We start from the raw sequence: 16097 nt of genomic DNA, 5'->3' as shown, positions 1-16097 counted from the left end.
GTTTCACTCCGCTAATATTAAGAGATTGAGACTGATAAAAAGTGTTTAGCAGTGTGTCATGTTTCAGTAATTGGATGTCCTCAGACACATCCACAGATGTCGCTATCCTCTGACCCTACAATCACCCCTGATACTAACACACACACACACACACACACACACACACACACACACACGTGACTTATCTCTTCTTCTCCTTTAAGCTCCTCTGAGGTTGTGTGGGTGTGGCAGTGTGGAGCCACCAGGGGGCGTCTCTGTCCAAATCACCCAGAAGCCTCTTTCTCAGTAGAGCGGAGCACTTTTACAACGGTGAGATCTTTGGTCCTAGTTTTTTAGTGGAAAAGCACCTGCAGTAACTGAGAACGTCACTCCTTAAATATGCTTCGGTTGTCACATGCCAGCTTCTTTTCTGACAGGGGACCAGCCACCTGTGGTCACTTCCTGTTATGCCTTTTCAAGAGGTCACCTATCATTTCAGAGTGTCACATTCAGTGAGTGGACTTCAGACATAACTGTTTATCTCTCGCTCTTTTCAATCACCCTTTCACTCTTTATCTGGTACAACTGCAGAGAGGATCTTCATTTCAAAGTCACATTACATTTTGCAGAAATTTTCACTAAACAAATCTAATAAAACTAGAAAAACACTCCTATTTCTATGTATCATCACAATGAAAACATTATGTAGTATTTATGCATATTTAACTTTAAAAAAAGACATAAAAGCAGAGCAGAGGATCAAACTAATTGTAGGGCTTTTTATTTTTTCCCAAATGCAGTTTTTTTCGTTTTCATTTATTTATTTTTATTTTAATTTACACGATTTTTGTCGTTAAATAAAATTTTAGTAATCAAAAAGCATGTCTAATGAATTGAATTTGTAAAAACAATTTATTAATTTAAATATATATATATATATATATATATATATATATATATATATATATATATATATATATATATATATATATATATATATATATTAAAAACTGATATATTAAAAACTGATATTTTCTGTATTGTGTATTACATTTTTTCTGGCAATCAAATGAAGGCATAAAACATTAATATAATTTGGCTTTTAATAATATAAAATTAAACTTTTTTGTCAAACAAAGTGATGCAGGGCTTTACTGTTCAAATTAAAACATGCAAGAAAATTTTTTGATTATTTCTTAAAAAGTAAAGTTTAAGTAATAATTTATTATTTTTTATTATTATTAGTGTTAGTGTTAGTATTATTATTACACTGAGGCATAGCTGAATTCTACTGTGCAACAGTAATATATTACTGTCACAATTTATTCAAGTTAAACCAAACTTTTATTTTGACGGGTTGCCATGAAGACCTTTAAGTTTTTGTGTGTTTTATGATATATGATGATAGTTTTTCTCAAATATAGCGGTGAAACGCTGATGAAGTGACTCTCAGAGCGGCTCTGGAGATGAAGTTCATGTGTTCATGTCCTCATATAGTGAGACTGCAGAGGCTGAAAACATTGCGAGCATCATACAGTGTGCGTGTTTGTGTGGGAAATAAAACCATTCACACACAGACACACACACACAGAACATGCAGGATTCATATTTAAAGTCTTTTTGCGGTTTAATATTCACAGACACTTGTCTATATGGTGATTTGATTTAAAGGTGCACTATGTAACATTTTTGCAGTAAAATATCCAAAAACCACCAGGCCAGTGTTATATATTTTTTTCAGTTGAGTACTTACAATATCCCAAATGTCTCCAACTATTTGTAAATCGTGAGAAATTGCTATTTTAACCGAGGATCCGGGACGTGTGAGGGAGTCGCCTGTCGATGACATCATATCTGCGTTACTCACGGTTTCTGGTTTTATTTTGCAGAAACGCTTTACTCTCACTGCAGTGTGAACAAGTGTCATAGCAGCCGCTGAGAGAACACACAGAGTAACGTCACAACATCATTAACACACTCAGATGTGTCTAATATGATCATCAGAGCTGCGTTACCTCATACTCATGACCGAGGAAATGGCGACTGTGGCATAATAAAAGTCCCGCTGCTCGCGAGGCGTGTGTTGCGTTCATCTTATTAACAATCGCTCCAGCGGTTCCTCAGCTCCACAACACTCGCTCCTGCTCTGCTTCACTACAGTAACGTTAATAATCACATCCATCAACATGATTTCTGCCCGAGTCCTATTCCGATTCTTTCCCACCGGCTGTGAGGTGAAGACCACATGTCCCAAGATTCTGCTTTCAAACGTGGCGTCATCAAACTATGCCATTGTTTTGAATAGGCGACCTCTAGCGGACGGAAAAGTTACACAGTGCACCTTTAAGTACTTTTTATTCATTCATCAAAAAATTTATAAATTCTGTGAAATTCCGCATTATACAGTAAATTCTGTTTTTATGATTTTGCGATTCCGTCCCTGTTTACCGCATCGCTGAAATCATAAGGAGCTAAAATTGGTGAATTGTTCTTTTGAACTGCTTGATTCATTGTCCAACTGTCCAAGTGAATCAGTTAAAAAATGAAGCAGACTTCCCAGCTCAGATCTCTCATGCAGTTTTATTGGATACTGTATTGGATTTGATTGGATTTAGGATACTGTTTCAGTGTTATGTGTAAGTTAACCCTTTAACCTCTCTATCAACAGAGTCAAACTGGATGCAGCAGTGAAGATGACGCTGTGTCCTCCCAGTGCTCTGAGTACAGCTTCCTCATTCAAAGCACATGCTAAGGAGCGTCCAGATTCATGCCGTTCAGCTTCTCCTGTCTCCACTCGTATCGCCGCCCCAGATTCAAAGACTGTTTTATCTGGACGGGCGGTTATAGACGTCTTATCTGTGTTTGTTCTGCGCATATTTGTACAAAACGAAAGGAAAATGAGCATATTTCACACAAAAAAAAAATCTTCCGAGATCGCCTTAACCTCAATGACATATTACTGCTTATATACACACTTGCGCACACACACACACATTTACATGCGTTTCTTTTGATTTGCCAAGATATATTATAAACAGGTACCAGTGAGCGGCTGTTGGGTGGAGCTCATGTCCTGCAGTCTTTCTCTAAGCTCCACTGTTACACGAACTGCATTTAAAGTCAACAAGAAATCTGAAAAAATACCCTATTTAATTTCTTAAAGAGGTCATATGATGCTATTTTAAAATGTGCTAATTTGTTCAATGGATGTATTAAAATACATGCTTTAATGCTCAAAAAACACATTATTTTTCACATGCTGTACATTATTGCAGCACCTCTATTCCCAGTCTGTCTGAAACACTCTTTTAAGCCCCTCCTTCTGAAGAGCTCAGAGTGCTCTGATTGGCCAGCTGACCCAGTGCGCGTTGTGATTGGCCAAACATCTCAAGCGTGTGTCAGAAATGGCGAGTTTCAGCTTTCAAGGCTTCTAAAGCGGCTGTAAACACTAACAGAGTCTGATAATGCGGATGATCAAGCACGATTTGAGTTTCAGGAAGCAGTTTTTGAAGCAAACGTTTGGTTTGAACTGCTCAAGGACAGCTTTATAAACAAATCTTAACCACTGATTCCTAATTTCATTCATTTTCTGAAGACCAAACTAATAATTTCGTATTGAAAGACACAGCATCTCCACAGCGTATGCCATTGGCTGAGCTTTAAGCTAATATTTCACATTGTGACGTGGATGTTTGAGGAAGTAATGTCTGGATGGAGGAGTTTTAGGCAGGTCTGGATCATCATTCTCTGTTAGATAGGCTAGAATAAATTACTTTATGGGAGACTATGAGCTTTGTAACTTTGCAGATCGCATACATGCACTAACAGATACAGGAAGACATTGAAAAGCATCGTATGGCCTCTTTAAAACATGATTCTGCTCTGACATCTCGACAGTTCAGTGAATTTTAACCAACTTGCTCAGCGTGATTCTCTTCAAACTCTTGCTTCGCCATGACGTGAGTTGAGCTGATATTAAAGTAAAGCAACAGTGCCTTAAACCGAACTCGATTGGCTAGAAACGTTTTGCGTTCTCAATGTCGGCTTTAACGGTCTTTATAGTGGATCTGCGTACTCACAAGTCTTTTTATTGTTCTTTCTCATTGACTATTTATACACTGGAAATGGCTAAACTGCACCAACTGGCTCATTTATTAATGAGACACAAATCAGGTTATTTACCTCAAGGTTTGTTAAAGGGGTCCTGTTATGCCTTCATTTTGTTTTTGGGCTGTACTAGAATGTGCTTTCATGCTCGATTGTTCAAAAAACGCCTTATTTTTCACATTATTACAGCTCCTCTCACCCCAGTCTGGATCAAACTCGCCGATTTCGATGAAGCCCCTCCTTCTGAAATATGAAATGTGCTGTGATTGGCTATCTGGCTCCGTGTGTTGTGATTGGCAGCCCTTAATGCGTGCAATTTAATCGTGATATTTGTCAGAAAACTATGGTCATGCAAACAGTAATCGATCACAAAACCATGGCTAATTTTCCGTCTTACAAAGCGAGAGTTTATAAAAGCAACAGAAAACACTACACTCTAAAAGAAAATGGTGCTATATGGCACTAAAAGTGGTTCTTGGCTCGTAATCATAGGGGAACCACTTTTGGTGCTATATAGCACCATATCTTAACAGATTCTGTATATGGTAGCGGTGCTATATAGCACCTCAGTCATCCCAAAGAACCGCTAAAGCACCAAGATTTGGTGCTATACAGCACTTACAGTGGTTCCCCTATGATTACGAGCCAAAGAACCACTCTTAGTGTCATATAGCACCATTTTTTAGAGTGTATATCATACCAATGTTGACTAGCAGGCGAATGGAGGCAAAGCTCTGCCCTTTGTTTACATCATAGCAACAACATAAAACTTGTAATTGGAACTGGTAATAGAAAACACAACTAGGAATAATAAGACTTACTTACAAGTTTGTGATCCACAAACAATAGATTGTCCCGACAATGTGGAAACTGCTCCATTTTTGTGCGTAGCCTGCTGTACTCTCATAGGTTCTGGAAGCTGTGTAGCGCATGGATAAACGCTGGGGTTATAATGTTCAGGAACAGCGTTTGAAATCAATTTAAAGTTCGTCAGCCTTAGGAAGGTCAAACAAATGAGTTTTGGAAAGGAGGTGGAAAAAACAGCATCTTCAACATAGCGACCAGGGTTGCCAGCTTTTTACAAACAACCCCGCACAATTGCTACTCAAAACTAGCTTATTCACATCACGTAAAAATCACATTCTGGAGGTAAAAGCTGTTTTTTGGCTAAAATTCACATTCCCTGGGCTAAATATCACATTATTGGGGTCTCTTCAACCCCCCGTGGTCATGATAAACAGTGTTAAAAGCCATGGACTTGGCAACACTGACTGAGACAACACTGTCTTCTCTAATGCGGCTCATCCAGGCCTGGATATTATTTAAATGAGTAACATTGTGACTTCATAAGCTCCAGAAAAAAGCCCTGTAGTCCAAACGAGCCGTTCGTTGTAGTTCTTGGAAAGTGTATTCCCTCATCCTTCTCTTGCACTTTGTAATAAATCCTGACCAGAAGCCCTAAAATTAGACCTTTCTCTCTTTTTTGTCCATTAAACTTATTTCATTTAATTTTTTATAATATATTTTTTATTTTATTTTAATGCAATTCTTTGGAGATTTTTTATTTACCTATAAATTACTAGATTTCATCAAAAAATAATACATAAATAGTAATTTAAGCACATTCTTTCAACTTCAATTCAAAATAACTCATGCATAACCCTTTTAATTCAGCTCAAAATATCTCACATTGGGTGTCCGACCTCTTAAAAATAATAATATTAGATAATATTTCATGACTCGAGATTGGCTAATCGCTCTATATGGAGTGAATGAGCTGTTCCGCTGGGTCCTAAAGTCAGTTTCTCTTCAGTATGCATTCAGATTCACATGTAGACATTATAAAAGCATTTTTTGGTAAAGTTTTAGTTTTAATTTTGAGCATTTTTAGTTTTTTTCCTATGTGTACTGAAGCATTCCTCGCATTCCCTTCATTCCTACACTCTCAAAATAAAGCTACAAAAGCTGTCACTGGGGCGGTACCTTTTCTAAAGGTACACTTTTGTTCTTTTTAGGTACTAATATGTACATTTAAGGTACCAATATGCACCATTTAGGTACAAAAGTGTACTTTTTGGTACCGCCCCAATGACAGCTTTTGTACCTTTTTTTCTGAGAGTGTAAAGGGGTCAAATTGACCCGTGCAACTTTTTTTAAATTTCAACCACACAAATCACTTCTTTTTTTTTTTTATTCGTGGTTTTTGTATTCTGTAAGATCTTGGACCACTCCGATTTTATACAAACTTTTTTTTTTTATTAATTTTGGGTCAAAATGACCCAGGGGAAGGAGTTTTGTAACCTTGCAGATCTTTTTTATGCCCAAACAGCAACATCACACACTAACTAAAGTGGAAAAAGCATAACAGGACTCCTTTAAACTTCCCATGACTGCTGTTAAACACTATGGAGGATCTTAATATGAATAAACAGGGCAGGGTTTCTGCAGTCACGTCCACTGGAGAAAGAAAGCAGTGTAGAAAGTATCTACATTTAATATGGTTGATATCAGCTCATAGCTACTGGATTTGTGAGTTACAGTCACTGGATTTCTCTTTAAAACTGGATAGACTGGAACCAATAGCAATCGTAAGTCAAACACTGTGTGAAAACACTGGATCATACACTCATTAACTGTCAGGAAACACTTTTACTACGGTACTTAATCTCTCCTTTTCATATGTTCTATACTTTTTCTTTTAAATGCATTGTTTTAACTTTAGTATGCTCTATGCATACTATACTTTATATTATAAGCCGTAACCAATGATTGTGTTCAATCTTTTATGCAGTGTATTCTTGTACAGTTTACTTGCGTGTATAAACAGCTGAAGAACGGTGGAGAATTAGTCAGACAATGCCCCAAATTTTGAGTATTACTAAACAAACCCCAGTAGATTCACGGTCATTTAAGAAAAATACAAATCCCAGATTTTTTATGTCGAGCAGAAAAATGACCAGATTAATTGTGTCTTTCACGTTCATCATTGGAGTCCTCTTGTCTTTTGTTTGTTCGTATCCTTGTACACATAACATGTTGATGTTATAGATATTGTTTGAGTATTTTAAAGCAATAAGGAAAGCCATAAAGTAGTCTTGTAAGACTGGGTGATAGTCATGGTCCAATCATGAAGAGAGCCAGGAAAGTGTTGACTGAAAATGTTGTGCACTAAAATGACACTGTCCATAATATCACACTAATGGATGATACTGATTCTGAGTATAAACAGTACAAATCTAATATATGGTTGTTATTTTTTTTAAATCATAGGGAATATCACATATTCTGTCCTGAATAAACCAGCCTCTTGTGGAAGCACTTCCAAACTATGCACTGTAAATATTTTTTCTAATGTTTTCTGTGACATCTAAAACTGTTTAAATACTCTGTAAAATATAAAACGTCTTTTTAAATGTTTTTTTTTCTGTTTTATTGTTTATAACTTTCATTATGTACAACCATATCCTTTATTTCTGTTCTTTTTACTCTTCGTTAAATTAGTTTTTATAACATGTAATTTTACTACTTTTATGATTTGTTAATCATAACATTTTGGTTAAAACATTGCATTTTAAATAACTTGTCTTAAGTGGGGTAAAACATTTCTTGTTCATCAATGACTAGTGTAAAATTACATAAACTGGACAAAGAAGAAGAAAAATTCTCAAATTGTCTGTATTGTTATTTGTCTTTATGGCTCAAAGCCCAGTAAAAACTAAAATATTTAAAAAATAATAATAATTAATTCACTATGGTCTTTATGTCCCATTTTCTCTTTTCTTTCGCTTTATCAGAGCTTTCTGAAAGCATCTGTTGTATATTGATACTTAATCGTTATTTTTAGTTCAGCTGCATAATTTCAGTCTCACTTTTTTGACATGTATGTGTACTGATGTCATAATACAAATGTATGCAAGCATGATGCATAAATTAAATAAATATTTTTTTTCTGGATACTAAATTTAAATTCTTTTTTGTGTTACGGTCAAAATGTATCTATCTATCTATATAAGTGAGGAGTTTTATTTTGTATATCGCTATCTATATATCACTGAGGACTTTTATTTTGTATAATTTATCTACCTATCAGGAAGGACTTTTATTTTGTATAGCACTATTTATCTATCTATCAGGGATGCCTTTAATTTTGTATAGCGCTATTTAGCAGGGATGACTTTTATTTTGTATAATGTTAGTGCTATTTATCTGTCAGGGAGGACTTTTATTTTGTATATATCTATCTATCTATCAGGGAGGACTTTTATTTTGTATAATGTTTTCGTTACTTATCTATTTATCAGGGATGACTTATTTTGTATATCACTGTCTATATATCGGTGAGGACTTTTATTTTGGATAGTGCTGTCTATCTATCAGGGATGACTTATTTTGTATATCGCTATTTATCCATCTATTGGATGACTTTTATTTTGTATAGCGCTATCTATCTATCAGGAATTACTTTTATTTTGTATAATGTTAGTGCTATTTATCAATCTATCAGGGATGACTTTTATTTTGCATATCACTATCTATATATCAGTGAGGACTTTTATTTTGTGTAGTGCTGTCTATCTATCAGGGATGACTTTTATATTGTATAATGTTAGTGCTATCTATCTATCTATCTATCTATCTATCTATCAGGGATGACTTTTATTTTGCATATCACTATCTATATATCAGTGAGGACTTTTATTTTGTATAGTGCTGTCCGGTGCTGTCTATCTATCAGGGATGACTTTTATTTTGTATATCACAATTTATCTATCTATCGGAGGACTTTTATTTTGTATAGCGCTATCTATCTATCTATCAGGGATTACTTTTATTTTGTATATCACCATTTAACCATCTATCAGGGAGGGCTTTTATTTTGTTAACGTTAGCTCTATCTATATATCAGGGATTACTTTTATTTTGTATATCACCATTTAACCATCTATCAGGGACGGCTTTTATTTTGTTAACGTTAGCTCTATCAGATATTAGACATTCTCTGGCTCTATCTATATATCGGTGAGGACTTTTATTTTGTAATGCGCTGTCAGTCACTCCTCTTCCGGTCACTCTTCACTTACGTGGCTGTTCTTGCGCTTCATCCTGTCGGACAGATTCTGCCTCTACCTGTCACACGATGGTAAATTACTCATGATTTAACAGCGAACTACTATATATATTTATTAAACGGCCGAGAGTCCAGGAACGAGTTGAAACGGCAAACCGCGCGTCTAGTGTTTCCTCTGATCGCGCTTGTCTTGCAGCAGTTTGGCAGCTTTAGCTTTAGCAGTTAGCCTCCGTCAGGAGTCTTTCACTACAGACTCAGATATTAACGTTATACTCTATATATTATGCATGTTTTAATCATAAATACGTATGTGTGTAGGCCCTATGCTAACTTGTAATAGATATTAATCAGAGAAGTGTTGCACTATTCATTTAGAAAGTGCCAATTTGTGTGTTCACATTCATGTATTGTGTGTATCTACTGGCAGCTTTGTCAAAGGTTAATCTCACTCAATGTTGGAGTGAATTGTGGAAAAATATGCCTTTCTACTCTTTAGATACTCATATTGGAAAGACCGTATCAGGTTTTATACACCTGTTTGTGTTGTTGTTTTATCACGTGATGACAGTAAATGACTGATTGTCTGTGCAGGAGTTGGAAGCCATGACGCGATACACCAGCCCGGTGAACCCGGCCGTGTTCCCGCACCTCACCGTCGTGCTGCTGGCCATCGGCATGTTCTTCACAGCCTGGTTCTTCGTGTATCCTTCACCAGTCACTGGGTTACATTCGGACACCCCAGCAGAAGTGCACGGAGGCTGGTTTCTGCCACAGAATTTAAGAAATAAATAATGCTATGTAGCCTGGCGTGGTCATACTCAATTCTAGTCAGAATTTGAGTCTGGTACCGCTCCATTGAGCTTTGATTATGGGGCGTGTTTCAACCGAGCCAGGAAAGACCTCAATTGGATAGACCCACAACCAATCAGAGCAACGGAGCGACGCGTAACGTTAGTTGTCAAATGTCAACAGAACTCAACTGCACTGTGTTGCCAAGTCCGTGTTTTTCTCCATGTCCGCGGGTTGAAGCGACCCCAATTATGTGATTATATAAACCCAGGAATGCGAATTTTAGCAGGCAACCTTGCCAAAATAACATATTTTGCCAACCAAACGCCATTTTTTTCCGGAGAACACCCCGGAAAGTTATTGTTTTGGGCTAACGTTTTGAGTAGCAATTGTGCGCGACATTGCAAAAACACTTGGAAACCCTGTCTGCACGCACGCTGGATTAAGTAACGTTACAAGAAAAAGATGAGTGTAAACGATCTTTGCCAGTAATAAAATAATTTAAGGATACACAGAGTACTTACTAACACGATCATCGTTTCTGAGAGAAATAGTGAAGGTGAACGCATATACGAACAAGTTCTCCGTTTAGGATAAGAGCAAATTCAACCCAAGAGCCTTCGATGACGTGGTTGATTACGTTACTGTTTATCATCTGTCCATCATCGTCTAAAGCCCGCCCTCACAATTTCATTGGTCCGAACAGTTTCTGTTCGGGCATAATTACTCCTCTATGGAGCAAGTCCAGACCGAATTGCCCGAGCAAAAAAAAATGTGGGCGGGGCTAAATTCGGCTGGCATCCAGGCTAGGTTTCATGTGCAATTGCGACAAAAAAAAGGTCTAAATTGTGAGAAGTTACTTTTGTTCATGACGGAAACAAACAAAAAATTGTGAGGGAAAAAAAAGGTTATAAACTTGCAGAAAGAAAAGTCTAAATTGTGAGAACTTAATTTCAAGAGAAAAAGAAGAATTGTGAGCTAAAAAGTCTTTTTGCAAGATGTAAACAATTTCACGACAAAGTCACAATTGCAAGATGTGAACCTGCAATTCTGAGAAGAAATTTCCAAATTTATGAAATGAAACAATCACAATTGATTTTTTTTGTGACTGAATGAAAAAAACTGAAATGTAAACTTGTGAGAATTGGGAGAAATAAAGTCAGAATTGCGAGATATGAACTTGAAGTTTGGAGAAAAGTCTAAATCGTGAGATGATAACTTGCAGTTGATAGAAAAAAAACAGTATTGTGAGCTAAAAAAGTCGTAATTAAATTTTTCATGACAGAATTGCGCAAAGTAAACTCTGAATTGCGAGATGTAAACTTTCAATTCTGAGAAAAAAAATCTGAATTGTGAGAAAAACGCAAGTACCTTTTTTCGTGACTAAAACAAAATAATTGTGCGACGTAAACTCCGAATTTCGAGAGAAAAAAAAGAAAAATTGTGAGAGATTTGCGAGAAATAAAGTCAGAATTGCGAGATTTGAACTTGAAGAAAAAACTAGCAATTGCGCGAAAAAAATCTGAATTGTGAGGTAAAAAGTCGTACCTTTTTTCATTAGAGAAACAAAAACAGAATTGAGTCAAAATTGCAAACAAAAAACAGAATTGCGAGATGTAAACTCGCCTCACAATTGTAAGAAAAAGACAGATTTATGAGAAATAAATTAATAAATAATAAATAAATTGCAGTTCTGAGCTAAAAAGTCGTAATTACCTTTTTTCATAACAGACAGAATTGTGTGACGTAAGCTCAGAATTTCAAAAGAGAGAAAAAAGAAAAAATTGTGAGAAATAAAGTCAGAATTCCGAGATTTGAACTTGAAGAAAAATCTGAATCCTGAGAAAAGTCATACCTTTTTTCATGACAGAAACAAAAACAGAATTGAAAGTTCGCAAAGACCCGCCCCCTTTAGTTACTGTTGCTATGTCCGACAAGCCATGGCGCGCTCACACACACACACACACGCGCACACACGTTCTCACGTAGTGAAAAACACATCGCAGAGCAGAGAGGACACTGACTGACAGGACAGAGCAGGTTCATTTAAATATGAAACAAAGTCTCAACTCTAAAAGTGTCATATTTTAATGAAATGTAAACAGTAAATAGCGTTGTGTGGCTCTTTAATGTGTCGTGATCGCTGTAGCTCCTCAGGTAAAGCTGCTCGTGAACCCATCATCTCTTACTTCTAGTTAACAATCAAATAAACATGAATGAACTTCAGAAGGAATGGTGTTTCAACCGCGGAAAGACGTCAGTACACACCGTTTTTCAAGTTCAAGTCCACCGACGTTGAGCTACAAACTCTCCGGACGAAAATGGCGGAATATGATTGGTCAGATCGCCTGTCAATCAAACTCCCAGCCAAGGATGAATTGCGGAATGTAAACAGAATTTTGAGTCAAAATTGCACAAAAAAATAATTGCGATTCATTTTTTTTTTCGTGGCTAAAACAGAAAATTGTAAAAAAAAAAAAAAAAAAAAACGATTTGCGATAAATTGCGAGATGTGAACATTCTCAGAGATAGTTCTTGAGAAGAAAAGTCTGACTCACGAGGGAACTCAAAGGCTGCGTTCACACTGCAGGGCTTAATGCTCAATTCCGATTTTTTGAAAAAATGCGATTTTTTTTTTTTTTTTTTTTTTTGCAAGGCCGTTCACATTTCCAATTAAATGCGACCTTTTGTGATCTCCTGTGTGAACGTGAAATGACCTAGAAGTGACCCGCATGCGCAGAAGAGTACTTTCGCTGGCATTGGAGCCAGGATCGTCTGTAACCACGCTCGGCCATTTCGCTGGAAATGTTTTCAAAAACCGCCCGGTTCCGATAAGAGCCCTCGAGTTTGGCCTGAATAGAGCTGCCCCCCCAAATATTAATTAACTCCGAAATCTCGCTTCCCTTCCACTGACTGGTCTCAGCATCGTCCGCCATAGTTGTTTATCTTCTCATTCCCGCCTACTTCAACGTACAATGATGACGTTTGTCGCGTATCAACGACGTGCGGGTCGGATACATGTGACCTGGCAGTTCAGACTGAAGACGCATTTCAAAAGATCGGATATGTATCGGATTTGGACCACATACCCAAGTGGCCTGTGTCGCATTTGAAAAGATCGGATCTGTGTCGTTCAGACTGTCATGAAAAGATCAGATACAGGTCGCTAGGGTTGGGTATCGTTTGGGTTTTTTTCGATTCCGGTGCCAAACCGATACTTTTAAAACGGTTCCGGTGCCTGAACCGATACTTTTTTTTTTTTAAAGGCCACCAAACGAGGTGGACGACATTAAATGGCTTTTTATTTATTTATTTATTTATTATATAAATTGAACCATTTATTAAAAGTTTAATGTATACTTAAATGTATGAATATAAATAAATACAAAACACAATTTACTTATTTACAAATTATAATTGACTTATTTACAAATTCACAGTAAAACTTAAGCCACCTAACCCAACTACAACAGGCCTAATATAACTCTAAACAGTTACAGTAATAACAGCAGTCGTCTGTATTCTTGCTCTGCTACTAACCAGCTTCGAGCTTCAGCTTTATTTTGAAATATGATCATATTCTCTGGCTAAATATTTTTGAACGCATCGCCTTAATGTTTCCATGGCGACGCGTCATGTTTCTCACATGACACACAGCAGCCGCAATAGCGCTGACAGCTCAGCTGTATCGGGTTTATTTCGTTTTTTCTTTTTATTCAAAATATTCACAAACTTCTTAACTGTGTCACGAACTATCTGATGTTCAAATGTGTGAGTGAATGTGTGTTAGTTGATCTATAAAGCGCAATGGGCGGCGCCATGTTAGTTTGCGCCTCAGAATCGGATCTGTCGGATTTACAACACTTGAGTTCATTCTCGTCTCACGAAACACATGAAAGTAAGTGACCAGTGAACTGGAAGAAGAATAGAGTAAACGCTATAGCTACTATATAATGTGCATTTATCTGATGTGAATAAAACACGTAACGTTAGTCAAATTATAACCGTCTGAAAGGATTGTCATTGCCGCTTCCATAGACATCACTGTGTGTGTTTTTTGCTAGTAGCTACTTATGAGCATTTAAATGTCTGAAACCTGAAATAAACATGATGTGGTTGAAAACACTGAATAGTTGTCATGAGTTGTGATGTGACCAGCGCTGAGCGTCTGTCTCTGGCTCGGCCAAAGCGCGAAAGCACGTTTGAATTTTGGCACCGAAATGAGGAACCGAAATCTGCGTTCTGATTCGGTCCGGTACATACCGGTTATATAAGTACCGGTGCCATATTGGAACCGGATTTCGGTACCCAACCCTACAGGTCGCATAAGGGCAAAAAAAATCGGAATTGGGTCGTTTCAGCCTGCAGTGTGAACGCAGCCAAAAAGTCACAAGTTTTTTCGTGACTGAATTGTGCCGTAAATCAGAATTTCGAGAGTCAAAATTGCCGGATGTGAACTGTGAAAATGTGAGAAAAGATTCTGAAATGTGAGATAAAAAGTCGCAGTTACCTTTATTTCTTATTCCGTGGCAGAAAACCTCTTCCACAGGTGATGTGATTGTACAGTTCAGCCTATAAAGATGAGCTTGACCCCTTGACCCCCTCTCAGATATGAAGTGACGTCCACGAAGTACACGAGAGACGTGTACAAAGAGCTGCTGATCTCCCTGGTGGCGTCGCTCTTCATGGGCTTCGGCGTCCTCTTCCTCTTACTGTGGGTCGGCATCTACGTCTGACAGTGAGTCTCCAGCTTCTCCATCCTCCAACTGACCCTGCCCTGAATCCTGGAGGCATTATTCATGACGTGTGTTTTATCTGTGTTTGTCAGGCTGTGGGAATGGCGTGTGTACAGAAAACATTCCAAGTTGATCACGTTTTTTCTGGGACGTACCGGGATTTTGGATGGAGTTTGCACTGGCATGATGGACGGGATTGTGGGTTAATATTTCACAAATAAAAAGTTTTGTTAGAAAATCAAAAACGATTCTTGGTTTTCATTTTCCTCCACTGTTAGTGTGTATTTATTCTCCAGATTAATTTTCCTTTATTAATTTTAATGTTTAATCCATGGAAGTTTGTTTCCACCGCAGAATAAAAAAGGTCATTGCGACTTTCTTACAAATTCAGATTTTTTTCCCCCTCAGAATTGCATGATTGTGAGTTATAAAGTCAGAACTTCAAGACAAATTGCGTCTTATTTTATTTAATTGCGACTTCAATTCTGATTCTATTCTCACAATTTCGTTTTTTTTTTCCTCTCAGAATTGCATTGATATAAATGAGCAATTTTGAGTTGTAAAGTGAGAATTGTGAGGTATAAACAATTACGAGAAAAGTCAGAATCTAAGAAAAACTGCACAAATTGTTCGTCTGAATATAAATGTTATATTGTTATATATAAATTAATATAAATGTGCAATTTTGAGTTAGAATTGTGAATTGTCTTTTTTATTTTTTATTCAGTGGTGGAAACAAGTTTCCATATTAAAGGGACTCTCCACTATTTGTGAAAATAGGCTCATTTTCCGTCTCCCCCTAGAGTTAAACAGTTGAGTTTTACCGTTTTCCAATCCATTCGGCCGATCTCCGGGTCTGGCGGTAGCACTTTTAGCATAGCTTAGCATAGATCATTGAATCCGATTAGACCGTTAGCATCTCGCTCAAAAATGACCAAAGAGTTTAGATATTTTTCCTATTTAAAACTCGACTCTTCTGTAGTTACATCGTGTACTTAGACCGACGGAAAATGTGAAGTTGACGGAAGTTAGACTATTTTCAGGCGCTGTGTAATATCACTGCGCCGCTGCACTCATGGGACGGCTCAAAGCTCTTGATTATTACGCAGGAATGAGAGTATAGTTCCTAACCATATCGGCCTAGAAAATCACAACTTTTCATTTTCCGTCGGTCTAACTACACGATGTAACTACAGAAGAGTCAAGTTTTAAATAGGAAAAATATCTAAACTCTTTGGTCATTTTTTTGAGCGAGATGCTAACGGTCTAATCAGATTCAATGATGTATGCTAAGCTATGCTAAAAGTGCAGACCCGGAGATCGGCCGAATGGATTGGAAAACGGTAAAACTCAACTGTTAAACTCTAGGGGGAGACGGAAAATGAGCCTATTTTCAAAAAGAGTGGCATGTCCTTTAA

The 16097-nt window shown here is 37.1% G+C and overlaps 2 protein-coding genes across 7 annotated transcripts in view; both read left to right on the top strand.

Annotated features, from left to right (window-relative positions):
• The window catches only part of myrf (myelin regulatory factor), a 63092-nt gene extending 59991 nt beyond the window's left edge, over nucleotides 1–3101 (top strand). For 5 of the 6 annotated variants that reach the window (XM_079810233.1, XM_079810235.1, XM_079810236.1 and 2 more), the window contains 3 exons: nucleotides 204–309; nucleotides 417–491; nucleotides 2648–2893. In XM_079810233.1, coding sequence (XP_079666359.1) covers nucleotides 204–309; nucleotides 417–491; nucleotides 2648–2731 — 265 coding nt within the window. In that variant the 3' untranslated portion in view covers nucleotides 2732–2893. Of the gene's footprint in view, nucleotides 1–203; nucleotides 310–416; nucleotides 492–2647 lie in introns of all 6 variants that reach the window. The other variant, XM_079810238.1, reaches the window with a different exon arrangement.
• A 6017-nt stretch (nucleotides 3102–9118) lies between these two features.
• On the top strand, nucleotides 9119–14913 carry tmem258 (transmembrane protein 258). The gene is made up of 4 exons (XM_079810232.1): nucleotides 9119–9226; nucleotides 9746–9855; nucleotides 14553–14681; nucleotides 14772–14913. The coding sequence occupies exons 1-3, from the start codon at nucleotides 9224–9226 to the stop codon at nucleotides 14677–14679; spliced, it is 240 nt and encodes a 79-aa protein (XP_079666358.1). The 5' UTR covers nucleotides 9119–9223; the 3' UTR covers nucleotides 14680–14681; nucleotides 14772–14913.
• The last annotated feature ends 1184 nt before the right edge of the window (nucleotides 14914–16097 follow it).

This window comes from Gobio gobio (assembly GCF_949357685.1).
Source record: "Gobio gobio genome assembly, chromosome: 25".
NCBI classification, from domain to species: Eukaryota; Metazoa; Chordata; class Actinopteri; order Cypriniformes; family Gobionidae; genus Gobio; species Gobio gobio.
This window is presented reverse-complemented; position numbering and strand designations above follow the sequence as displayed.